This window comes from Amblyomma maculatum, chromosome 3, assembly GCF_055883805.1.
Source record: "Amblyomma maculatum isolate TAMU_Amacu chromosome 3, ASM5588380v1, whole genome shotgun sequence".
NCBI classification, from domain to species: domain Eukaryota; kingdom Metazoa; phylum Arthropoda; class Arachnida; order Ixodida; family Ixodidae; genus Amblyomma; species Amblyomma maculatum.
Genome location: NC_139346.1, coordinates 216,654,198 through 216,667,417, shown reverse-complemented (window position 1 = coordinate 216,667,417; position 13,220 = coordinate 216,654,198). Strand labels below are relative to the sequence as shown.

General features: G+C 47.5%; 1 protein-coding gene across 3 annotated transcripts in view; it reads right to left on the bottom strand.

Moving 5' to 3' along the window:
- LOC146197702 (uncharacterized) overlaps window positions 1-13,220 on the bottom strand; it is a 152,641-nt gene that overhangs the window by 117,323 nt on the left and 22,098 nt on the right. For all 3 annotated transcript variants that reach the window (XM_084599612.1, XM_084599611.1, XM_084599613.1), the window contains exons 10-11: window positions 11,822-12,221; window positions 357-463 (exon numbers count right to left, since the gene is read on the bottom strand). In XM_084599612.1, the coding sequence (XP_084455738.1) occupies window positions 357-463; window positions 11,822-12,221 (507 nt within the window). The remainder of the gene's footprint in view (window positions 1-356; window positions 464-11,821; window positions 12,222-13,220) is intronic.

Below are 13,220 nucleotides of genomic sequence, written 5' to 3'. Positions count from 1 at the left end.
TATAAGCCACCTGTATCATGAATAAATATAGTTGGAAGTCTGCGCCTTGTTTGTGCCTGTGTGTTCCTTCAGTCCTGTCTTTCACGCAGCTTTACTCGTTCTCTTCAAATGAACCAACTAGACCATCAGAGTGCCTCACATAGTTTTGCATATATCAGCTCATTTGGCCATCACAAAACTGTCATGTTGGCTTTTTAGAGCCTGTCTTCATTGAAGGCCAATAGAAGCTGAGTGACTGCGCAATGGCTCCATAGCCACCAGGCGAAACATGCTGCAATGTGCAATTATTTAAACAGCACTATCGTGTTTTCAAGCATGCACACTCACAAAAATTGGAGGTAAAAAATCCCACTAACCGGCTGCTGCACCAGTGGCTGCTGCTGTTGATGGAATGACACCATCCCAGGCGGCCGTGCGGCAGCCATGGCGGGCGACTGGTCTCGTGTCGTCGGCATGCCAATGCCTGCGTAACAGGCAAGTGGTGTCACATGCCTTGCCTCATATAAGAAAAAAAAAAAAAAAAAAAGAAGTCTGCAGGCTCAGCAATGTGAACACCCTCTTGTGAAGTTCAGAAACAAAACCCTCAAACTATTTGCACAACTCGCAGAATTGCAGCAGCCAGCAAAGTGGGTAATGAAAGAATGCATCTGTCCCATTACCCCATGGAACAAACCTGACTGCAATGCCACCCTCACCACCAATTTCAGAAAAAACAAACAACGATGTAAAAACATAAAGTAGAGTCACTAGTCCTAACATAGCACATTTCATAACCCATTGAAATCTTGTATGACCATTACATGCCGACAGTAAACATACTAGAGAAGGAGAAGTCCTTCCCCTAGTCCCAGAAAAACACACCACCAATCTTCACAAAAGCTATCCATAAAACCAAAATCAAAAGCAGGCATGAAAATACCGTTGTAATAAAATCAGGGGTGGAAGCAGGCTCGAGCATTCTGGAGCAGCTCAGGGAGCAGTCATAATGGCATTTTGAAGCAGCTTTTGAGCAATCAAACAAGAGTTTTGGAGCATTCAAATCATGTTTTGGTGCATGTTTCTACTGTGAAACGCCCTTGATAAATTTCAGTTTCCTATTCCCGACATATAAAATCCCTCTTTTATTTACTTTTATCGTATCTGCCAGGTTCACAGAAAAGGCATTCAGTTCAGTTTAGTCGTTCAGTCGTGTCCGACTCTTCGTGACCCTATGGACCATGTCACGCCACGCTTTCCGGTCTCTCACTATCTTCCTAACATCACATAACTTCATCTGCAGTGCCTCGAGGATGCCATCTAACCAACGCGTTCGCTGCCTACCCCTTCTCCGGCGACCCTCAACCTTTCCCAACATCAAATCTTTCTCCAGCGACTCCTCTCTTCTCATCAGATGACCAAAGTAGCTGAGCTTTAACTTTAAAATTTGACCCTCCAATGAGCAGTCAGGGTTTATGGTCGACAATATCGACTGATTTGATCTTCTGGCAGTCCAAGGAACTCTCAAGAGTCTTCGCCAGCACCACAATTCAAACGCGTCAATTCTTCGGCGGTCAGCCTTTTTCACAGTCCAACTCTCGCATCCATACATCGCAACTGGAAAGACCATAGCACGAGTTATACGGATCTTGGTTGGCAGACTAATGTCTCTGCTCTTTACTAGGCGGTCAAGGCTAACCATTGCTCTCTTTCCCAGAAGCAGGCGTCTCCTAATTTCATGGCTGCAGTCTCCTTCCGAGGTAATCTTGGAGCCCAAGAAGAGAAAATCTGTCACAGCTTCCACTTCTTGTCCATTGATGCTCCAGGACTTGATAGGGCAAGACGCCATGATCTTTGTCTTTTTAACGTTCAGTTTAAGCCCAAACTTCTCACTCTCTTCTTGTACGCGGATCAGAAGTCTCTTGAGTTCCACTTCACTTTCTGCCATTAAAGTGGTATCATCCGCATATCTAAGGTTGTTGATACGTTTTCCAGCAATCTTCACTCCAGCTGAAGACTCGTCCAGACCGGCCTTCCTCATGATGCACTCTGCATATAGGTTAAGTAGGCAGGGCGACAGTATGCAGCCTTGCCTCACTCCTTTCTCGATCGGAAACCAATCAATAGGACCATGCCCAGTTCTGACTGTGGCCTCTTGCCCTTCATACAGGTTCCTGAGGAGACAAATGAGGTGAATTGGAACTCCCATCTCTTGGAGAGCTTGCCACAATCTGCTGTGATCTACACAGTCAAACGCTTTCGCATAATCAATAAAGCAGAAGTAGATGGGTTTCTGGAACTCTCTTGCTTTTTCCATGATCCAGCGAAGGTTAGCAATTTGGTCTCTAGTTCCTCTGCCCTTGCGAAACCCAGCTTGCACGTCCGGAAGCTCCCGATCCACACACTGCTGCAGCCTACCTTGGAGGATTTTCAACATCACCTTGCTAGCATGCGAAATAAGCGCGATCGTGCGGTAGTTGGAACAATCTTTGGCACTGCCTTTCTTTGGAATGGGGATATAAACTGACCTCCTCCAATCCTGTGGCCACTGCAGGGTTGTCCAAATCTTCTGACATAATGTATGCAGAATGTTAACAGCGTCATGGTTGAGGTTTTGAAGCAACTCAGCTGGAATACCATCAATTCCGCTAGCTTTGTTCTTAGCAAGGCTGGCTAAGGGCCATTCAACTTCACTCTTCAGGATGCCCGGCTCGAGATCAGTAATCACAACCGTCTTATGTTGGGTTTGCACATTCGGGTCCTTCTTGTACAGTTCTTCTGTGTATTCCTGCCACCTCTTCTTTATCTCTGAGGCTTCAGTGAGGTCCTTGCCTTGTTTGTCCTTTATCACGCCCAGCTTAGCACAGAAGCTTCCTTTGATATCTTTGATTGTCTTATACAGAGCTCCAGTGTTCCTTAATTGGCTGTTGTCCTCAACTGCTTGGCACTGTATGTTCAGGAAGGCATTCTTATCTGTCCTTGCTATTTTCTGAAAATCCGCATTGAGAACCTTGTATCTTTCTCTTTCCCCCATAACTTTTGCCATCCTCCTTTCCTCAGCTATTTGCAAAGCCTCTTCAGATCACCAGTTTGCTTTCTTGCATTTCTTTTGCTTTGGAACTACCTTAGTAGCAACTTCTTGTATTATATCACGAACATCAGTCCACATCTCTTCGGGCTCTCTGTCTTCCAGATCTAATTCTTGAAATCGATTCCTCACTTCCACAGCATATTCTAATGGAATTTGATCCAGATCATACCTGAAAGTCCTTCTAGTTTTCTGCGTTTTTCTCAATCGAAGCTTAATTTTGGCAACAAGAAGCTGATGATCGGTGCCACAATCGGCCCCAGGCCTTGTTTTTACTGCTTGTATAGCGCTTCTCCATCTCTGCCGGCAAAGAATATAATCGATCTGATTCCTGTACAGACCGCCCGGTGAAGTCCATGTGTACAGGCGCCTCTTGGGCTGTTGAAAATGAGTATTCGCTATGGTCAGGTTGTTTTCTTGACAAAACTCTACTAGCCTCTGCCCAGCTTCATTTGGCTCGCCAAGACCGAACTTGCCTATAATTCCGGATATTTCTTCACTCCCGACCTTAGCATTCCAGTCTCCTATGAGAAAAACGACGTCTGATGATGGGGTGCGGTCTAAAAGGCATTGTAGGTCCGCATAAAATCTCTCAACGTCAGCTTCTTCAGCAGCAGTGGTCGGTGCATAGACTTGGATAACTGTTATGTTATCCAAGTCTATGCAAGTGAAATCATTCAGTCGTTTTTGGGGTTGTACCCTAGCACTACTTTGCCCATTCTTCTGTTTACTATGAGAGCGACCCCATTCCTTCTCTTGGATTCGTGCCCACAAAAAAAGACATAATGGTCGCCGGAGTTAAATTCTCCCATTCCGGTCCACTTGAGCTCGCTGATACCCAAGATATCAATGTTCAATCTGTCCATTTCTCGCTTGACGACATCCAGTTTACCTTGCGTCATAGATCTTACATTCCATGTTGCTATGTGATATATCTCCTTGCAACATCGGACTTTCCGGTCGCTTCCCGACACATCCACAACTGAGCGTCCTTTTGGCTTTAGCCCAGCCGCTTCATTCGTCCTGGAGCTACTAGGAATCGCCCTTTGTTCATCCCCAGTAACATGTGGGACGCCTTCCAACCTGGGGGGCTCATCTTCCGGCGCCATATCTTTAATGGTATTGTGACTGGCCATAGGGTTTTCTTGGCAGGAAATACTGGAGTGGGTTGCCATTACCTTCTCCAGTGAATCACATTTTGTCAGAACTCTCTGCCGTGACCTGTCTATCTTGGGTGGCCCTACACAGCAGAGCTCACGACTTCATCGAGTTTCGCAAGCCCTTCCGCCACGACAAGGCATTAGGGAGATCTCATCGGACCGGGGAGGAGGGAAGGGGGGAATGAAGGAGTTACTAGGCATTTATACTGAATGAGTTGTTTTTATTTGGTTCAAAAGAGCGGGAATTGGGTGGTTTTTGTTTGAAAACCACTGACGTGCCACATCACTGCTCACTGTAGGGGAATCTTAGATGTAGCAGATGCTGCCCTTTTTAGAAATTCCTTTGAGTACTGCCGAGAGTAACAGTGTTCGCCCCTGCGACATTTAGCCAAAAGAATGTGACAAAGAGTTGTGTCAGACATGGATGATCTGAACTGAGTGCAATTTTTTACAATACTACTGAACTGCCTCTCACATTCAGCATTGCTGTGTGGTATACAGAGGATTCCAAGCATTACTGCTGAGATACGGCTAAGTTTCTTTTGCCCATCTGCGCCTTTGCTGGGAGATGGCGCTCTACTACCTGTCAGCACGTTCCTCTTGCAGCACATCTTGGGGAATGTCAAATGCCTGAAGTTTGACAAATTCCATTTCCAGAGAATTCAAAGCTTGGTCTTTCGACTCTTGCTACTTTAGAGGCAGTAAGACCGGAAACTGCTCCACAAAGAAAAGCACATTCTGAAAGGACATAGTGTCGATGGATTGCAGATCTGCGACTCTAAAGTTAATAACTGCATTGTCAACCAAAGAGAATTTGAGGCGAATATAATCGCAGGCAGCGATCATGTACTTCCGAACAGCGTCATAAAATTGTTCTTGCTCAGTTGGCTTGAGTTTCTGAACAATGCGTTTGGCTTCCAGTCCCACTACAATGTCTTCACCATCCTTCTATCTACCTTTGTCATGGTAATCAACTGTAAGTAGGTCTCCTTGTGTTCCTTTAAAAGGTGTGGCTGCACAAACCTTGAAAGGAGGTCTTCAAGAAGCCCAAAAAGTAAAGATTGCAATGCGTGTACTATTTCAGGAGCTTGAGACTGCAGCCGACAGTTCACTGCCTCAAAGACAGGAATGGTGTTATTCAAAAAAAGGCAGCACACTTTGTTGAGATCCGAGCTGACAACTGAAACAGCCTCTCTTCACGTGTTATGCATGGTGGCCTACTCTGGTCCACCATATCAGTGGCCTTAGCCTTTTTCACTGCCACTGGTACAGCACCTGCTGCCTTCTTTCTCTTCAATTTGCACGGCATGTGTTCCAGTTCTGTACTTTGCGCCGACACCACTGGAGTCTTTGGAATTTCGTAGTATGACAGAAATTGCGCACTTGCGGCTTCTTTTTTCACCTCATGCAGGAAAAAACTCAACAGAGGTCCCCACTGATTCATTAACCTTTCCAGGCATTTCCCAAGCGACAGCCATCGGGTAGGCGCATGCTTCAGAATTTTTTGGTACTCAATGTTATGCATTTCTTGGAAATGCTTAAGGGCAGCTTTTCTTTTTGCATTTTTTTCCAAATAAAAAAAATATCTACGAGGACTTCGTCCACCTTCGCTGGGAGACAACACGCCACTTTTTCTGCTGCAATGTTGATTAAATGGTACGAACAGCCAATTATAATAACGTTTTCATGGGCTTCAGTCAGCACTGCCGCTGCGCCATTTTTCTTTCCCAGCATGACGTTGGCATTGTCAGAGCCAAAAGCTATGCAGTTAAACAATAGTATGTCCAAGGAATTCAGAGTATCTATCAGCAATCTGGCGATATTGCGCCCAGTTGACTGGCCCTCTAGGGTGCTCAGTGCAAGACGTTTGCTATCGATCACGCCCAACTCTTCAACAAAATACGTAACCACAATCGGGTACAGCTGCGCTTGGCTGTCGTTACTGCCATCCACGGCAACTGAAAACACACTCTTTTTCAGGGCACTCACCATGCTTTCTTGTGCATGATGCACAATTTCACCGACAATAGCTGTCTTCTTGTTTCTAGAACATGCGTAGCGCTTCGCAACGTCAGACTTTGGGAACATTTTGCGCTACAGAGGTCCCATGTGTTCAGAGGCGCTCAACAGGACGTTATGCTCCAACAAGAAATCGGTAAACAAGCTCTCCGCACAGATGACATCGCTGTCGTCTTGTGCACCGAAGAAATCTTGGAGAAGCTGTTGCTTGGCACTGAAGGTTGCTTGAGTGCTTCTTTGGCGAAATGTGTGTAGCCAAGTCCATTTTGCCGCCGTGCGAGATGCTGATGTCACAATTGCAAACTGTGCAAAACGCATGATGCTCGCCTTTCCGAGACAGCACAATACATCCAAACTCAGCAGTATACCGCCTTAGGAAGACCTGAAGATATTTCTTGCGCTCTTTGCTTAGCGCTATGGCCGAAGACTATGTTAGCGTGGCACTAAACAACGCACAACGCCTCTTGGAAACTGCACTAGACCATGCAACTGAGCTGCCGAAGGTAACAAAGAACACAAGTAAACACGGAAGTTGCCTAAGCAAAAACCGGTGTTAGTGTAGAAACATTATAGGAAGAAATTAAGCCACTGGAACTTTAGACAAAACCCGACCTTAGCGCCACACCTGAACCGCCCCAGGCAGTGGCGGTGCTACAGTCTCAAACAGCAAAGTGAAAGTAGTTCTGGCAATTTTAATTGCTGTGCTTGGCCGACTATGCTTTTTAGACCTTTCACTGATCACGATGTCAATCGGTGTCAAGCGGTAGATAGCCTTGGAGCTATGTGGCCAGACTAGAAAAAGGATTTGGCCAAACATGGGGACGTTTCCGGGAGATTTCTGTTCTGGTCTTGCAATCATACAGAAGTATCAAGATTCGGGAGTCTCCCGGATAATTCAGGAAACCTGGCAGGTAAGCGTTTATGCAACGCTGTGCGATTTTGCAGACTATGCACACACTTCTGGTACGACAAATGGCCAAAACATGTTATGATGTTTAAAACAACACAGGCTGACCTAAGCAACAATTTGGAACAGACTTGCAGCAAATGGAATGCTTGCTTATGCACTTCATAACCGAACACCAAGTTTGATCTAAAGCTTTTGCCTATTTTGACTTGATAGATTCAAAAGTGGAGTCTATCATTTCGATTCGCTCAAGCAGCGCTAATATTATGGGTATTTGCATCAATGAGCCCATTTCCGCTATCTTCTGCATGTTCTTTGATCCTACACCTGTGCTGATAAATTCTCGAGCACTGACCAGTACTGCTTTCAGGGAGGATAGACGGTACTAAGCGGCAGCCTTTTTTTCCTTCAGCTTCTTTATTTAACTGTCCCCTGCCAGTGGCTCCTCTTTTTTTTTTTGCTTAATCAATGCTGGAGTTTTAGTTTTGACAAGTTAGCAATAGGCCCTGTGTGGCCTTCAAACACCCTTGGGAAGTTTCCAGTGACAGGCACCTTTAGCACCCTACAACGCTTCAAGTATGCTTTTGTTTGACATAGGCCTGATTACCAAGTTCGGCTTGGAATGCGTGCACCGTGATCCATTGATAGCGAGCCGGCGTTTAATCAACCAGAGGGCACCCTCACCGCCATGCAGGAAGAGGGGGGAGGGGAAGTATAAGCAGCAGCCACTCCACTAACAGTTCTTGGCTGTTATGAAAGAAGCTTTGTGGTCAGAAAAATGAAGAGAGCAATTAAGTTATCGGGAGGTTGCTGGAGACAGCGCATGTTCCCATAGGAACGTTGCACGACGAACAGATAGCAGCGACTGACTGATGCCGCTGACGCTGCTAGCGAGTGAAAAGAACGTGACTGCATTTCGGCTTAGAGTGCACGCATCGTGATCCACTGAAAGCGAGCCGGCTTTTCAGCAACCGGAGAGCACCCTCGCCGCCCCGCAGGAAGAAGGGGGAGGGGGAGTATAAGCAGCGGCCACTCCACTAACAGTTCTTCGCTGTCACGAAAGAAGCTTTGTGGTTGGAGAAATGAAGAGAGCGATTAAGTTATCGGGAGGTTGCGGGAGGCAGCGCGTGGGCCCATAGGAACGTTGTGCAACAAACAAATAGCAGCGACTGACTGATGCCACTGACGCCGCTAGCGAGTGAAGAGAATGTGACTGCATTTCAGCTTGGGATGCACGCACCGTGATCCACTGACAGCGAGCCGGAGTTCCGACAACTCGAGAGCACCCTCGCTGCCTCTCCGGAAGAGGGGGGAGGGGGAGTATAAGCAGCGGCCACTCCAGTAACAGTTCTTGGCTGTCATGAAAGAAGCTTTTTGGTTGGAGAAATGAAGAGAGCAATTAAGTTATCGGGAGGTTGCGGGAGGCAGTGCGTGGGCTTATAGGAACGTTGTGTGACGAACAGATACCAGCGACTGACTGATGCCGCTGACGCTGCTAGCGAGTGAAGAACGTGACTCTGCGTCTCGGCTTGGGATGCAAGCACCGTGATCCGCTGATAGCGAGCTGGCGTTTCGGCAACCGTAAAGCACCCTCGCCGCCACGCAGGAAGAGGGGGAGGGTTAAGCAGCGGCAAACGGGGGAGCGTGTGCAGCAATCACATAACACGCGCGGTCGGCTCCACGCAGGAAGAGGGGGGCTGAGCTGGGGGGCTAAAAGAGGGGCGGAGCTGGCTACGAGGCCCACGCCAATGCCGACGCGAAACCCAGGAATGGGCGCCGAAGAGTTGTTCGAGGTGGTGAAGGGTGGCTGCTCCTGGCCCTAAGGGGCTGGGACTGGTAGGTCAACGCCGCTTGCGGTGGGGACCAGCCTGCCATCGAATTTTTATCTGTTGTAGGCATTCATTGCACCCGCCATCGCTTCGGTGGTGGAAGACGGTTGTTGAGACAAGAGTCTTTCTCTCTCTCTTTTTTCTTTCATCTCTATTTTCCCTTCTATCAGCACGAGGCAGCGGAGGTGGCTCAGTTGCAGAGCCAGTAGCAGGCCCGTGCATTTTCTTTTCCTTAAAAAGCGCGGGGCGAGCAGCGCACGTTCATCGCGGCTGCGCGGTTGCTCGTGGGCTTTCGTGCGTCTGTAGCAGCCAGGAACAGCGGACCGCTCTGGCGACGCGAGGCAAAAGCAGAAAAGGCGAGCGCGCGCGTCGGCGGCGGAGCCGAAGCACGCGCTCTCCCCCAGACTGATTCCTCTTCCACCTCCTTTCCCCGCTCCCTCGTAGACGCGCTGCGCGAGCCGCAGTGGAGGTGGAAGCGTGGAAGCAGCCGCCGCAGTCACGCCGCGCTATCAGCGCAATCGCAAAACATTTCACCGCTTTCATGACTCTAATAATTCCGATTTACTGTAAACACTTTCGAGGTGGTTTCCCTTACATCAATTCTTAATCTGATTTTCGCTCTACATCGTCCTTGGGGTCTTCACATGACTCTGCATCTAACGAAAACCTGGATGTAATGTAAAATCGCAGACATTTTACAATTTCATTATAACCAGGTTTAACTGTACCAAACAACATCCGGTACTCTTTTTAATGTTACTATTGCTAGAATTTCTTGCTTATTTCCTGAATTCGTAATTTACAAGTTCCCATCTACTAGCAGTGTTCCACTAACCTGTTAATTTATTTGGGCAGCTAGAACATGGGAACCTCGACGTAACGAAATTCGCGATTTAACGAAATTTTCGGCTGCAAGTAGGGATTCATTATATCGTGGTTCAACTGTATCACGCAATCTGCAGTTTCTCTGGCGTCTCTGTAAACTTGTTTTATATGAATAAACTGTTTGAGGAAAAGTGACACAAAAGTAATATTTTACTTTTCTGTAATTGTTCACTTACTTTTGTGGGGCTGTATTAAACTTTGGATGGATTAATTGTAATCGTAATCAGTTACTTATTTTTTTCTGTAACTTGTACAAGCCTGATCGGTTGACTGTCTAGATAGTATTGGTTTCAGCACGCTGACTTCATGACCCTCGTAACAATGCTCACGAAGCGCATGCGACCGGAGGCAGGTCAAGCACAAGTCACATGATGTTGAGACCGCAAAAGCAGCACTCAGAATTTTGCACAGGTCTCTTAAGGAACTCTCCAGCCGTGTTAGCCACGCATACAGCCGGATGGCAGATGCTTGACCTGCACACTCAGGGAACGAGTCAGTCACACTTTCAAGAAATTTGGGATACTAAATGTGTTTAGAGGTACCAAGATAAAAATGTCTCGAGCAAAAATCTCTCGACAGATGATACATCAGAAGACAATCGTAAAAGTCTTGGATCTGAGGACACCTGGCACACAACGCTGCGTGCCTGTACGCAGTGCTAGACGCAAACAGGCATGAGCACAACACATGCTAGCCAACAGCTCATGTACTGCCTTCCCGCTCCTAAGCTGGAAGCAGCCTAGTCCAGATTTACAACAACCGGAGGACCGTGTGGCTTCCGCAATTGCCGGCATGAATGTGAACTGCTCTGCTCACCGTGAAATTCTCTGGTCAGGCATGTCAGTGCGGAAGGGTAACAAACCTGCACTGGCACATGAAGGTGCGTGGTATTATTCAACGCTTCGCACGGAGTGGTGTTAGGTGCGCAAGCGCAAAGAACATATGCCTTGCTAAGTGAAAGCAAGATGTGGAACAAATAAATGCTTTTGGCGAGCTTTCCTGTCTAGCATTACATGCCAACTTTTTTCCGTTTCTGCTATTCTCGTATCATATGTGGGTTCTTACTGTATCTTGAAAATGAAAAAATGGCTGTGGCTTAGCTCGGCTAAGCCTGGTTGCGCAAGCAAAAGCTTTGGTATGCTTGGTTATGCTGTTAAGCCGGTGGACACACTTGTTCTTCGGTCTCTGCCCTCTAATCTGGCACATTTATGTTCCCTACTTCTAGCTAAATCCTTAGCATATCTTTCAAAGTCAACAGGATGATCAGAATCAGATTGTCCCGACGACGATGATTCTGACCAACTTGTTTCGTCCACAGCGAGAAACTGCTAGGTAAGCGGTGCTGGTCCCTTTTCAAACGAACGGTGAGTCACGTGGCATGTCATATGGCCACAGCTGACAGCCGGCAGTCAGTGTGCAGCTGCAGCTGCGGCAAGTCACCTGGTACATCACGTGGCTTACACACCTCCACTCCTCCACTTTTAAGGTTAAATGCCAGGAGCCGATGACTGGCTCAACCAGGCCAGTGAAGCTTTCGCTTCAAGAAAATAACGGAATTGCATTAGCTTTAATGGCGAAATCCCGTCCTCCTTCTTCTCTTCTACCTCTTCTTGTGTGTTTGTGCACTCGGTATAATTTCTGTTTTTCTTTTCTTTGGCTTCATCATTGGCGACATCAAGATTTCAGGACTCCTCTCCTCAATAATAGAGAATGAAGGCCTAGCTATCCGAAAGAAAAAATTATGGCAACGTCAGAACCTATGGCGACGTCTAGCAGACACATCTCGCAGAATCTCACGAACGCAAGATTTTCACCATGCGCCTAGAAAGGCTTTTGCCTTAAAACAGACAATCAGCAACAATAAGGTAAAGCTTGCTACCTTGCAAAAAAATTGAGCCTCCATTCAATTGTCTTTTCTCATCTGCTGCCCATATGTCAGTTCAGAAATGATCCTCACCTGGATACTGGGGTGGTGGTGGCCTCTGAACAATGTAAGACTGCTGCTGTTGCTGAGGTGCCTGCTGCTGAGGCACCTGCTGCTGAGGAACCTGCTGCTGAGGAACCTGCTGCTGAGGAACCTGCTGCTGAGGAACTTGCTGCTGAGGAACCTGCTGCTGAGGAACCTGCTGTTGCTGCTGCTGCTGCTGCTGAGCCTGTTGCTGCTGCTGAAGCAACTGGCGCTCTTGGAGGAGCTGCTGCCTGCGCTGAAGCTCAGCCTGTCGCATTTGCTGCCACTGCAGCTGTTGCTGCAGCTGCTGCTGAGTGGGCACTACTGGCTGGCCCCCACTGCTTGGAGACGGTGCCTGATCCCCCCCTGTGGGGGTAGTAGCCTGGTGCTGCTGCTGCTGAAGCTGAGCCTGCAATTGGTCACTGATACGTGAGCTGCATTCACTGCTATAACCCACTGGCATAATAAAATTTAGCTGGAAGTAGTGATGACAATGACGTGAATGGTAACAGCTATTTATGTAGTTTGCTACACAAATGCATGCTTACCAAAAAAACACACATACAGTGAAACCTCGTTATAACGAACAGTTAAAAAATCGGAAAATAGTTCGCTCTATCCATAATTCGTAATATAAAATTTCGTAGAAAATACACGCAAGAGCAGCGAAATTCAATCAGAGAAGGCACAGCAACTCGGAGGGTGCCTATTTGGGTCACGTCCATTTATTTACGCGCAAACAACTGCGTTAACGTGGCCTGCTTTTTTGTGTTGATCGCATTCCGTATCACGCCCTGTTCTACAGTTTGCAAACACTCAACAAGGGCAAACCCACTGCTCTCAATAGCACTGCAGTGGCGGCACAGTAAATCCAAAGCAGCAAGCGCTTCTTGTGAAGTCGGAATGTTCTCATCGTCTGCAGGGTCAGCCTGAGCTTCGTCTGCGGGATGTTCAGAAACTTCCACAGCGATTTCGGCGTCCGTCAGTACAGCCGTCGCCGCGATGTAGTCGCCGCCTACAAAGTCCTCTACAGTCATTGTTGCAGGCATGTCACCAACAAAACGCGAAAAATCGTTCCAGGCTCATCAAGCTCGCGGAGCTCTGCTTCTGATTCTTTGGGATCGTCCCCATCGTCACTTGATGCACGGGCCTCTGCTGGAACAAAACCTGCGTGCCGAAAGCAGTTGGCGATCGTTTCGCCTTTCACGCTGTCCGATGCCGCTTCAATGCTCCCGGCAAGTCGATCTTCAAGTCCTGCTTCATAACAAGCTTCACGAGAAGAGTGTCAATCAGTCTCCTCTTGTAAACTGCCTTGAAGGCCCCGATTTTATCTTGAGCTTGGTCTTTAATGTCAGTGCTGCTCTCTTTTCACGTTCACCGCCATCACAGCACTACGCACACCCGTGCA